General features: G+C 40.7%; 1 protein-coding gene across 1 annotated transcript in view; it reads right to left on the bottom strand.

The window, feature by feature from the left end:
- Positions 1-5153: 5153 nt before the first annotated feature.
- LOC119941999 (cytochrome c oxidase assembly protein COX19) overlaps positions 5154-14178 on the bottom strand; it is a 10273-nt gene continuing 1248 nt past the window's right edge. The window contains exons 2-3 of the mRNA XM_038762631.1: positions 7954-8065; positions 5154-5773 (exon numbers count right to left, since the gene is read on the bottom strand). Of these exons, the coding sequence (XP_038618559.1) occupies positions 5689-5773; positions 7954-8065 (197 nt within the window). The 3' untranslated portion in view covers positions 5154-5688. The remainder of the gene's footprint in view (positions 5774-7953; positions 8066-14178) is intronic.

Below are 14178 nucleotides of genomic sequence, written 5' to 3'. Positions count from 1 at the left end.
GCGTTGATGTAGAGTTTTGTAAGAAAGATGGCAGGGGTCAATTTGCTTCCAGGCTCTCTTCTACGCTAAGTGCACTGCTGATGAGTAAAAAGGAAAATATTTGGAACAGCCAACAGCAACCGTATCTGACTTCAAATAAACGATTAGCGGGCTGAGAGTTGCGGTCAGTCATCCACTAGGTGGTGCTTTCCTCTAACATTTCTGGATGAACCCATCTAAAATCATTTTCAATTCCTGAAGATTCAGGAGGGTGGGCTGGGTGAACTTCAAATTGCTGGAGTATCAGACTCACTGGAAAAATACTGCCAATCGGTAATAATACTTGCTAATGGCATTTATTATGCGTTATGTGACAAATGCTGTGCTAAGTACTAGGGCAGACACGAATCAATCAATTAATCATTTATTGAGCGCTATGTACAGAGACCTGGACCAAGCACTCGGGAGAGTACAAATACAACAGAATTAGCAGACACGTTCCACAGAGAAGCAGCGTGGCTCAGTGGAAAGAGCCCGGGCTTTGGAGTCAGTGGTCATGGGTTCAAATCCCAGCTCTGCCAATTAGCTGTGTGACTTTGGGCTTAACCTCTCTGTGCCTCAGTTCCCTCATCTGTAAAATGAGGACTGACTGTGAGCCCCCCGTGGGACAACCTGATCGCCTTGTAACCTCCCCAGCGCTTAGAACAGTGCTTTGCACATAGTAAATGCCTAATAAATGCCATTATTATTATTATTAGATAACCTGATTGGACATAATCCCTGTCTCACAGGGGCTCACAGTCTGAGTCAGGGGAGAACAGGTATTTAATTCCATTTTGCAGCTGAGGGAACAGAAGCACAGAGACGTGAAGTGAACCATTCAGGGTAACACAGCAGGCAAGTGGTGGGGCCATGATGAGAACTCAAGTTTCCAAGACTCCCAATCCTCTGCTCTGTCCACTAGCCATACTGCCTCCAACTACCTTCTACTACTGAGTTTGAAATAGGTGATATGCTAGTGTCACATTGCCTTCTGCAAATGTATCTTTGCAGCTAATGGTGAAACAAACGGACCCTGAATCCCTCCCCCGGTCCCCAGTCAACCCATTTTGTTCACCTCTTCCCTCGTATACCCTCAGAAAGTAGGTTTCAGATGAAGGAACCAAGGCCAAGCTCCTACGAGATCCCACTTAAACTCTGTTGTCCTCAAAGCTTGTTTTTCAAAACTCATCCTTGCATAAATAAATAAATACCACTGATTCATTCCATTCCCAGAAGAGCTAACCAGAGTAGCTAGTTCCAAGTTTTACTCAGGACTTTTAGGGTACGTCTACACTGGGCACACTGGCCCATTTCTTGCAGCTTGTTATTAAAGGAAGGAGATTTTATTTATAGGAGCCCTAGGCTGTTTTGCAAAAGCTAGCTGGTGTGTGATCCGGGTCCGTTATTGTCTTAGTCACTTTGGGTTTGGAGACCGTTTATTTTTCAGGAAGTCAGAAAGGCTCTGCAGCTGTGGAGATGCGTCCACAACAACGTGTGGTTAATGAAGATGCCAAAGCTAAATAACGACAAACCTCTACCTACGGTCAAAGCAGGAGCGGCAGACACTTAGTAGTAGAGACACTACAACATAGTGGAAAGGCGAAAAGTTCCAGTTGCTTCTCCCTTCCTGCTTTCTGGGAACACATTTCCCAGCCCCTTCTCTCCTCGCCATCCATAAAAGGTACTGGATCTGAGGTCCTGGGGGAATCTTCCCGATTTGAACCCTGGCTCCGCACCAGTTGGGGGTTATCCAGCTCAGCTTGTGTTCCTAAGACATTAGTGGTTCCATTTGGCTCAGTTCTTGGCAAAAGAGTCTTTCTAAAGCAGGCTGGGTCATGGGCAACTGGAAGTCTCTAAGGTTCCCTTTCCTGTCAGTGAAGAAACTTACTCTGATTTAGCATTTACTAATCTACTGCTTCCTACCAGAAAACTTAGCAATTGTGTATTTCTTAGAGCTTCGTGGGTCTCATTCACCACATGACTATTCAATACTAAAGGGGAAGTCAATATTTGTTGTTATGTTTCCCTAATGAAATTAGGCTATTGGATATGTTTCTTTGAAGCTGCAATGTGTAGGGATCAAAACTAATATACACCAACAGAGAATTCACTAATAACTGTGCTTGGATTATACCTTTCTTTGGATAGCACTTTTATATTTTTCGAGTCACTTCTAGTCACTTTATAATATTCAGGAACCACAGATCTGGGAAATCTGGTTTTATTTGGCAGAAGACACTGGAGATTAATCACATTATTCACTGTATTTTGATGTAAGTCTCTTGTACAGTGTTTTGACATAAAATTATTTATCTGATTAATTCAATCATATTTATTGGGCGCTTACCGTGTGCAAAGCCCTGTATTAAGCATTTGGGAGTGCTCAGACCCTCTAGACTGTGAACTCATTGTGGGCAGGAATTGTCTCTAGTGCTGTATTGTACTTTCCCAAGTGCTTATGACAGCACTCTGAACACAGTAAGCACTCAATATAATTAAATAAATGAATGAGAGTACAACGGACACATTTCCTGCCCACGACGAGCTCACAGTTTAGAGATGCAATAATAAAACTTTAGCTTCCTCTGCCAGAAACACATTAATGACAGTAAAGGATATAATTTTAAAATACGTATAATGAGAGGAAGGCAAATAGACTTTGTTTCAATTCTGGCTAGCACTAAATAGCTGAAAAAACGGTCTTTGAGCCTGTTTGGCTCTTGATTCCTTCTTCTACGGTGAAAGGAATCTCTTTCTGATATGGCATGCCTGAAATGAGTAAGTGGCAACAGTACCATTCCTAAAAGCCAAGCTCCTGGAACTAGATTTCACATTTGTATTTTACTGCTTCCTACACACATTTTCCAGATTTCCCCAAATTGGGAGAAGAAAAGGAGGGAGATGGACGTGGTTGGGGGGTGACAGGAAAGAAAGGACTAGGGAATTTTGTTGTGGAACTGTTTCACTTCCTATCAGGTCTTGTTTCCTGGTAATAAATGTGGGTTTTAAATAGTCTAGAAATCAGATCTTTCACCAATTTAGGCAAAATTTGATTGTATATTCCTTGAGGGCAGGGACTTTGTCTTCTACTTTACTGAATGCTCCCAGGCTCTCAGCCCACAGTAGGCACTAAATACTGATGTCGATTTCTCCCCTCCCTTTACACCAAAAATGAGTTTTGGGAGCCCGTTTTTCACATAAAGACTCTGAAAAAATTATTGGTAATCCACTTTTTTTTTTTTTAACTTTTTTGGTACAGGAGCTCAAAAGCATAACATACATTCAGTGGATGACCATATTCGTAACTTATGATCGACTGTAAAAATGATTCTTGCAACTTGAATGGGAACTGAAAGCGCGTCTCTGGACAACTTAACAGCACACTCAGCAAATGTTTGGGTCAAGAGAGTTGAAAAGGTAATTTTGGGGAAGTTGTTCAACATTTTGAAAAAGATCAAAATTTTAAAGCAATCCTCTTGACTGTAAGCTCCTTGTGGGCAGGGAACATTTCTACCAACTCTGTTATATTTTACTCTCTCAAGCACTTAGTACAGTGCTCTGTATACAGTAAGAGTTCAGTAAATACAATTGTTAGAGTGAATTACTATCTTTTTATCTATATTCTCTCACACCTCTTTAATATCCTGTTTAAGTGGTATCTCCCTTTTTTCGTATGCTTTCATTTCAGAAAAAAAAAAAAAACAAAACTTATTCAACAGAAAGAATGATGGAGAGAATTGGCATGGAAAGAGAAAGTGAAGTCTTTCATCAAAGTAGAATGTAGGTTTTGAACTTCTCCCTCCTACCTATGAAGTTTAGCAGAATATTTTCTACGGTTCATTCTGGTTAGGGACTGAACTAACAGTAGCTCAGGAATTAAATAGTAGCATGTTAAGGTACAATGCAAACATGCGGCTAGTAACAAATCACAAAATATAGCATGGCCACAAAGCAGTAATAATAATAATTGTGGTATTTGTTAAGTGGTTATTAAGTGCCAGACATTGTACTAAGCACTGGGATGGATACAAGCATATCAGGTTGGATGCAGTCCCTGTGTCACATGGGATTCAGTCTCACTCCCCATTTTACAGATGAGGTAACTGTGGCACAGAAAAATGAAGTGACTTGCTCAAGGTCACACAGCAGATATTTGGCAGAGTCGCGATCAGAACGCAGGTCCTTCTGTCCCCCAGGCCTGTGCTCTATCCACTAGGTCACACTGCTTCTCAGTATCCAGTTACTTAACAGTTCTATTATTAAAAACAAGATATAATATTCTTGCATTTCATGGATATTAACCCAAGCACTATATAGAGTACATCTATTAGACATGACGAGAAGTCTGCATAAGGTTATGGTAAAATGTTGCTCTGAATGGAAGCGCTATAAGTAAAAACTATCAAAGTTTGCCTAGGTTTCTGCAGAGCATCAACATGTGAAATGCGTACCTAAAAGGCAACTTATTTGGGGCCAAACTATATGGGTAAACACTTTCAAACGGTGCTTTTGGTATTTTCAAACTGTATTACTTATTTTTCAGAAAGTTGAAAAATATGGGGTACTGAATACTAACTTTGTTAATGAAATGCAGAGACAAAAAATAAACTGAAATTTTTATTAGGATAACAGTGTCCAGCTATCACCTGGTCCACTTGGGAGAACAAATATATTGTACAGGAGGTGGATAAACTACTGTAAAAAGAGATATTTATCAGATTTGTAACTTGTATTTTTTAAGAGACGAGGTGCTAGGATGTGGACTTCTGGCTATTCATAAAGTGGTTTTGTTGGGAAAAAAACCTTATTTTATGATTCTACTTGATCAAAAAAAGGGTTCAATCCTAAAAGGCAAAAACTATACATATTTATTACTCTATTTATTTTACTTGTACATATTTATTCTATTTATTTTATTTTGTTAATATGTTTTGTTGTCTGTCTCCCCCATCTAGACTGTGAACCCGCTGTTGGGTAGGGACCGTCTCTATATGTTGCCAACTTGTACTTCCCAAGCGCTTAGTACAGTGCTCTGCACACAGTAAGTGCTCAATACGATTGATTGAATGAATGAATGAATGAAAAGTCTTTAATAGACTTTAAATATTTACCAGAAAAATATTTCACTTCCATAGGAGGTCAAAGGCATCTATTTATAAACAATGACATTCCTTTGGCATCAAGCATACCAAAACAGGCCTAAAGCTGAAATAACCTAAGACAAATAAAATATGGTTTGGATATAAAATGAGAGACAATAAAAGCTGTTTTTGATCACAAGGTGGAAAGTTCGTGCTCCCAGATAGTTTACTACTTGGTACCTTGAAAGGTCATTTATTTCCCTTTCCCTAAATATATCTTAAATAGGCTCTACATCTATAAAATGGAATTAACAATGTGCAATTTATGTGGTCTTAATTCTGGCCAATTTTTTAAAAAAGTGATTAAAATAAATTCCCATGTTTCTTAAAACAAAACAAAAACGTTCATCCCTGAAGATAATTTAGAACCACTCTGTATTAGTTCACTTTCCCCCCTGAAACTCTTACAGGCGATTTTAGAAACAAAGAATCACATTAAAGAATCAGAGAGGCCGAACCATGCACAGAATGCACTACTACAGAGTATTCTTGTGAGACATGGCATGATGAAATTGTCTTCTTTTAGTTATGAATTATTTTTTGCTTCTGCTTTTTCATCTATTAGATCTCTAAATCCCAGCTTTTCCAGTGATTCATGAGCCATTAGCTGCCTGAACAAACAAAAAAATAAAAGGTGAATAAAAGTCACACACAGAACACCATATCTGTTCATATTTGTGTAATTCACAGACACTGATCTTGAAAAGGCCCCAAAACACAGAGCTGTACTGAAGTCAACTAACCTGCTCCACTTTCCACCCACTCCTAAGTTTCAGGGTGCTACCAGTTCAAGAGAATTTACAAGCCATTCCTGGAATTGAGAATTGGGCTTCCTCCAGAATCCGTGGGATTCCTGGATGAGCCTGGAGCACTTTCTCGGATGGGAAAAGGCCTTGCAGAACTTGATCTGCAATTCAGATTTACCTGATATGAACGGCAACTGGTTCATCAGGTAGACAGGAAAAGGGCATGGGCACCCTTTCGCAGAAGTCCCAAGAAAATAGCTGATTCCATGTGGGAGATATGTTTGACTGAAAGTTAAACCAATGCCCAATGCTTGCCTAATTCAAAACCAGCTGAATTAAAATATAAGACTTTTAGAGTTCTTTCCATCATCAAAAGGATTTCCAAACACAAGACAGTATCAACTATTAACCTGAGAAGTTGAAGCTAAGGCTATGTGGAGCCCTTTGGAAAATTAGATGCCTCCGCTGAAATCCTCTGCTCTCTCTTAAAGCCATGGACCCTGCTCTGACACAAACTAGGCTTAGCATTGGTTCTCAGCCAGCTTGGATGAAGTGTGGTTTAACAACAAACAGCATAAGGCTGAAAAAGAGCAGTGTTCAAAAAAAAAAAAAAGAAAAAAAGAAAAAGCCAGGTGTAGGGAAGCTACAAAAGCTTGCCAGCCTGGCAGGGTCTTTATTCAGAGACTACAGTAGTTGGCAGTCTTCAGGAATAGTCTCTGGTGGAAGAAAAAGCAGAGAGGAGAGTCCAAAGGGGAATGGAGCAATGCAGTCCTGAGCAAGGCTAGTCCTCTCTCTCAGAGGCAAAAAAAAAAAAAAAAGACTGAGAAAATTAAGATGCAGACAGATTTTTGTGGTGGCTCTGCGGTCCTCCCACAAGTGAAGTATCTTTCAAAGACAAAAATGAAAACACACCAATCCTGAATCCAGCTTTCCAAAGATGAGTATATATAATGACAAAAAAAAGAAATAATAATAATCATTTAAACATGTAATTCTAAATATACAAACTAAAAAAACAGCTGCAAAATTTAAGTAGCATTTTGAGTTTAGTCATTTTTACAATTACCCTACTACATAATGCTTTTAAACCTGTTTAGCAACCTTTTCCTCTTAAAGGACAAAGTCTATTAAAAAATAAAGTATAAAAACATTTATGCGGCTGCATCACAATATCAAAAAAACTGTAATTGACGTTTTGAAACTTTCACTAGACACCCATGTCTGGTATGAAAAGAAACATAATATCTTAGCACTAAAGGAAATTTCTTAGGTCTGGGAATGGATTGGTTTATGTCCACTTGTCATGAACAGAGAGAGACAAGGAAGCCTAAAGTCTAAATTACTTAAGGAGCTAATGATGGGCTCAAATTCAGTTACAGTAAAGATCTACATTAGGGGTGTGTGTGGATGAAATGGCTTTTAAAATGCCTGCATAATTATTAACTACATACTTTGCCACTGAGGAGAGCACAAAAACAGCTCCTTTTTAAGTAAAATTTCTAACGCTCATTTTCAGTTTGAGAAGTGTTTTTCTGGTCTTTTTCTTAAAAGCATGCTTCGGTTTATTTTGGTCAAGGCAAGAACAATCTCTCATCTTTCATCTCATTTTACATAGGCTATTGTCTTCTCTTTAACATACCGAAGAGTCCTGTCTCTTAGCAGATCAGACACTAAAAGATGTATTTTTAAGGTCTTAAAACGACACACAGAAATTACACTCAGTTTACAATTCTTTGTGTTGTCAGCACTTTTTATTAAGTGCAATTTTGTAACCTGAATGACAAGTCAACAGTACTGCCCAAGTTTGGAAAGAAAACATTCCAAAGGAATACTGCACCACATAAACTTATCATTCAAGAAAATGAACACAAGATGGTTACACACCCTTTAACAGAATTTAATTTGATCATCCTCAATTGCCTGGGCAAACGATTCCGCAGCTGTGGAACAAACAGGTGAAACACAAGCCTGAACTAGATTCATTCCAGCGAATTCACAGGAGTCAAATGCATATGTGTAAATGTTCATAACTGATGTGTACTTACTTCTCCATTCTGCATTCTAGGTATTCCTTTGACTCATTTCTGCACAAAGTACTTTCAAAATGATTAGCACGAAGGCAGTTCATGAATTTCTCTTTGAAAATCTTACATTCACCTAAAATGGAAAAATAAAACAAAATATTTGGTTTTTTTTAAATCCAACTGACATCCTGACATTGGCTAAACTATAAAACAAGCCTTTTCCTTGAAGAAAAGGGTACTCTTCTGTTTAAACACAGTGCTCTACTTGAATCTCAAAAATCCCATCCAAAGTCAGCTGCTCAAACTTCACTATGCCTCTTTCTTACCACAGCCTAAAGATAATTCTATTCAGACAGCTTCCTATGTTTCAGATTTTACAGTAGGCATCCAACATTTAATTTCTCAGGCAGACTCATGTATTATCAAATAGTGATTTTTGTGACAGTTATTGATTTACTTATATAACACTTTTACCATGAAAGGTTCAAATTTTTGACTAGGACCCTTAAATGGGTCCACTTAAAGAGAATGTCACATCAGACTGAAAACGGTAGCCTTGGTGCCATTAGCAAGTACCCTGCACAAAGATCGCTGTTCAATATATCATTTCTCCAAAAAAGGGCTTAATAGAATAAAATAGCCCTGAATTATTTTTTTTTTAAATCAAGACTATCAATGATCTGTGTGAGGATTCAAGAAGCATCTGTGTCTGTACTTTTGGTAATCTTTAATTTTGAAGGAAATTTGAAAAATATGCTCTTTAAAAAGAACTGGTATCCTTCTACTGTATTCAGATTTTCCCCTACTACTCCAGAATGCCAAACTGCCAATTATCCCGAGTGAGTATGAATGAATGCCAAAATAGCAATCAAATCTTTTACTACCCCTAAACCTCTTGGAAGAAAGGTGGGCTGGATTAAAAAAAAAAATTGTGGCCTGTTAACTTTTAAAAATATATTTATAAAACTACTTTAGCTGGATGGGTGTCTATTTAAATCTAATCCCATCTCACTGAGGAAAAACCATCAACATCAACTAGACCCCAGAGTCAAAAGTGGATCTTTCCAGGCCCAGATTGTGAGGCTTTTCCCCTTTATTTTGAAGGGTTATTCCAAACCATTGTTTTTAAATCTCCCTGCTGCACCTACATACAACTAAAAAGAATTTCAGCATTCTTTCCTACACAGGGTGGGAGAGGCAACCCAGTCACTACACAGTTATGTGTATCTGTTTTAAAATCTATATACACGGCTGTTTTAAATCAACTTGCTGTTTCAGAAGCAGCACGGTGTAGTGGATAAAGCATGGGCCTGGAGAATCAGAAGGTAATGGGTTCTAATCCTGGCTCTGCCACTTGTCTGCTGTGTGACCTTGGGCCATCTAATCCTGGCTCTGCCACTTGTCTGCTGTGTGACCTTGGGCCAGTCACTTAACTTCTCTGGGCCTGTTACCTCAACTGTAAAATGGGGATCGAGCCTGTGGGCCCCACATGGGACAGGGATATGTCCAATCCAATTTGCTTGTATCCCCCTCCAGTGCTTAGTACAGTGCCTGGCACATAGTAAGTGCTTAAATACCATTGTTATTATTATTATTTTAAATAACCTGGGCAAGATTTGAAAAAAAGGATATTTTTAATGGTATTTGTTAAGTGCTTACTACAGGCTAGGCACTGTACTAAGTGCTGGGGGCGGAGGAGATAGAAGATAATCAGGTTAGACGCAGTTCCTGTCCCACATGGGACTCCCAGTCTTCATCTCTATTTTACCGATGAGGTAACTGAGGCACAGAGAAGTTCAGTGACTTCCCCAAGGTCATATAGGAAGCAAGTGGCAAAACCAGAATGAGAATTCAGTTCTCTGACTCTCAGGACTGTGCTATTTCCACTATGCTATGCTGCTGCTAAGGAAAAAGTCCTTTTATGATTCCACATAATTTCACAATTCTGTTACGTATTGGGCGTTTACTGTGTGCACAGCATTGTACTAAGCACTTGAGAGAGTATATCACAATGGAGTTGACAGTCAAATTTCCCGACCACAGTGAGTTTACAATCAATCATCTTTATTGAGAGCTGTTTGCAGAGCGCTATACGAAGCAGATGGGAGAGTACAAAATAACCGAGTTGGTAAACACGTTCCCTACCCATGAACTTACAGTCTAGAGAATGTTGTCCTGCAAATTATTAAGATATATAATGAACCATGTTCTTATGGCTAACCTTTTGGTACTTTAATTCCCGATGGCTTGAAAGACCCATCAAAGTTGAGTTCCATTCACCTGTGATTTGCTAGAACCCCATTACCTACCTCTGTCCCTCACCTCCAGAGGCAGAGTGAAGGACAGTGTCCTTCTGATTGATTTTCCCCATCCAGGATCTTGTCGTTCATTCTGGTCCCAGATGCGAAAATTAGCCAAGGGAGAGTGTCTCCCCAAAATGACCAACTCCAGCACCACACCCTATTACCCTGTGCACCAAGTAGCCTATGCAATTGGGTCTGAACCCTTTAAGCCCTTCTGATACTCACCCCACAGCCCTTAGGTATGTAGCCTTAAACTCTGATGCTTCCCCTACCTGCAAATTTTAGTATTTGTCTCCCTGGATAGTAAATTCACTGAGGACAAGGATCATACCTACAAACTCTACAGCAAATTATCCTCTTCCAAGAGCTCAGTACAGTGTTTTGCCCACGGTAAGCACTCAGTAAATACGACTGATTACCTTTGTGTTGCAGTTGTCCCAGAAGCAGCGTGGCTCAATGGAAAGAGCACGGGCTTGGGAGTCAGAGGTCATGCGTTCTAATCCCGGCTTCGTCGCATCAGCTGTGCGACTTTGGGCAAGTCACTTAACTTCTCTGTGTCTGTTACCTCATCTGTAAAATGGGGATTAAGACTGTGAGCCCCATGAGGGACAGCCTGATTGCCTTGTATCTACCCCAGTACTTATCATCATCAATCGTATTTATTGAGCGCTTACTGTGTGCAGAGCACTGTACTAAGCGCTTGGGAAGTACAAGTTGGCAACATATAGAGACAGTCCCTACCCAACAGTGGGCTCACAGTCTAAAAGCACTTATAACAGTGCTTGGCACACAGTAAGCACTTAACAAATAACATCACTATTATTATAATTATTACTGGACTAGCCTGACAGACAATTCACCCAATTTGGAAAGTAATTTGCCCCTTCCATCTTCCCTCTGAAACCTTCTATCTTGTTAAATTCCTCAAAACATCAGACCTTCAAAATGGAATGTGGTAAAAGACCCCAAGGAACAGTTCATAAAAATGACAGTTCTGCTCAGTGATTTGGAGGGCCAGGGTGGAAACCTCCCCAAAGCAAAGTTCTTACATAATACTTTTTAAACCCAAATACTTCAAATTTCCTTATACCTATGGATTGCGGTCAAGATTTCGTACACGGAGAATGGGCAAGAGGCAAAATTGTGATAGGGCAACGAAGACTGAAGCGCTTAAAAATAAAACTCAGGATTTGGAAACATTTTATCCCTACAGACTGTGCAAAGGTGTCACGCCAATTGGCAGGGCCTTAATGTGGTCTTTGATAAACTGCTCCTCAATAGCGAAGAAAGTGGAGACTCAACAAAGACTCAACCTTAAAGGAAGGTCTAGGTTTGAGGAGAGACTGAAGAGCTGGTGTACGTTCCTTCTGCAGTTTCTGGGAGATGTGTGAGATTGATGCTGCTGTTTTGGGGCAGATAAGAATCGGGAGACTCAAAGGGCAAGAAGCAATGTCTGCCTACTGCACCCTCTTGCAAAGAGGACCCCATTTCTGCCAAGTTCACACACATATACAAAAATCCCTGAAACACAGCCCAAGGAAGCAGTCTTTAGTCTGACTCCGAGAAGCAGCATGGCGTAATGGAGAGAGCACAGGCCTGGAGGTCAGGTGGACCTGGGTTCTAATCCTGACTCTTCCACTTAACAATAACGATGGTATTTGTTAAGCGCTTACTATGTGCCAGGCACTGTTCTAAGCACTGGGGGAGATACAAGGTGATCAGGTTGTCCCACGTGGGGATCACAGTCTCAACCCCCATTTTACAGATGAGGGAACCGAGGCACAGAGAAGTGAAGTGACTAACCAAGGTCATACAGCAGACAAGTGGCGAAGTCAGGATTAGAACCCACGACCCCTGATTCCCAAGCCCGGGCTCCTTCCACTGAGCCACACTCCTCAATAATAATGATGGTATTTGTTAAGCGCTTACTATGTGCCAAACACTATTGGGATACAAGGTGATCAGGTTGTCCCACATGGGGCTCAGTCCCAAACCCCATTTTACAGATGAGGTCACTGAGGCACAGAGAAGTGAAGTGACTTGCCCAAAGTCATACAGCTGACAAGGGGCAGAGCCGGGATTAGAACCCACGATTTTTGACTCCCAAGCCCGGGCTCTTTCCACTAAGCCACGCTGCTTCTCAATAGTAACGATGGCATTTGTTAAGTGCTTACTATGTGCGAAGCACTGTTCTGAGCGCTAGGGCACAGCTGACAAGTGGCAGACCCTGGATTTGAACCCCTGACCTCTGACTCCAAAGCCCGGGAGTCTTTCCACTGAGCCACACTGCTAAGACTGTGAGCCCCCCCCCGTGGGACAAACTGATCACCGTGTATCCTCCCCAGCGCTTAGAACAGTGCTTTGTACCTAGTAAGTGCTTAGCAAATGCCATTATTATTATTATTATTATTTGCACATAGTAAGTGCCTTATCAAAAAAAAAACAACAAAACAGAAGTGGCGGAGGCGAGATTGGACCCCAGGACCTTGGACTTTCGTGGCGCCGGGCCTGGCTGCTCCCCTAAGCGCTTAGCAAATGCTATTATTATTATTATTTGCACATAGTAAGTGCCTTATCCAAAAAAAAAAAAACCATAAGTGGCGGAGGTGGGATTGGACCCCAGGACCTCGGACTCTCGTGGCGCCGGGCCCAGCTGTTCCCCTAAGCGCTTAGCAAATGCCATCATTATTATTATTATTCATTCATTCAATCGTATTTATTGAGCGCTTACTGTGTGCAGAGCACAGTACTAAGTGCTTGGGAAGTACAAGTTGGCAACATATAGAGACGGTCCCTACCCAACAGCGGGCTCACCGTCTAGAAATGGGGGACAGACTACAACAGACTAAAACATATTAACAAAATAAAATAGAGTAAATATGTACAAATAAAATGAATTGAGTAATAAATACGTGCAAACACATATACATATATACAGGTGCTGTGGGGAGGGGAAGGAGGTAAGGCTGGGGGATGGGGAGGAGGATGAATGGGGATTCATTCATCCATTCAATCGTATTTACTGAGCGCTTACTGCATGCAGAGCACTGTACCAAGCGCTTGGGAAGTACAAGTTGGCAACATATAGAGACGGTATTATTTGCACATAGTAAGTGCCTTATCAAAAAAAAAAAAAAAAACCATAAGTGGCGGAGGCGGGTTTGGACCCCAGGACCTCGGACTGTCGTGGTGCCGGGCCCCGCTGCTCCCTTAAGCGCTTAGCAAATGCCATTATTATTATTATTATTATTTGCACATAGTAAGCGCTTAACAAATGCCATTATTATTATTATTATTGAGCGCTTCCTGTGTGCAGAGCACTGTACTAAGCAGTTGGGAAGTACAAGTCGGCAACATATAGAAACCGTCCCTACTCAACAGCAGGCTCACAGTCTAGAAGGGGGAGACAGGCAACAAAACCTACTAACAAAATAAAATAGAGTAAATATGCACAAATAAACTAAATACAGTAATAAATACGTGCAAAAATATGTACATATATACAGGTGCTGTGGGGAGGGGAAGGAGGTAAGGCGGAGGAGGATGAATGGGGATTCATTCATTCATTCAATCGTATTTACTGAGCGCTTACTGCGTGCAGAGCACTGTACCAAGCGCTTGGGAAGTACAAGTTGGCAACTATATAGAGATGGCATTATTATTTGCACATAGTAAGTGCCTTATCAAAAAAAAAAAAAAAAAGAGAAGTGTCGGAGGCGGGATTGGACCCCAGGACCTCGGACTGTCGTGGTGCCGGGCCCAGCTGCTCCCTTAAGCGCTTAGCAAATGCCATTATTATTACTGTTATTTGCACATAGTAAGCGCTTAACAAATACCATTATTATTATTATTATTGAGCACTTACTGTGTGCAGAGCACTGTACTAAGCAGCTGGGAAGTACAAGTCGGCAACATATAGAAACGGTCCCTACTCAACAGTGGG

The sequence above is a fragment of the Tachyglossus aculeatus genome, chromosome 21, assembly GCF_015852505.1.
Source record: "Tachyglossus aculeatus isolate mTacAcu1 chromosome 21, mTacAcu1.pri, whole genome shotgun sequence".
NCBI classification, from domain to species: Eukaryota; Metazoa; Chordata; class Mammalia; order Monotremata; family Tachyglossidae; genus Tachyglossus; species Tachyglossus aculeatus.
This window is presented reverse-complemented; position numbering and strand designations above follow the sequence as displayed.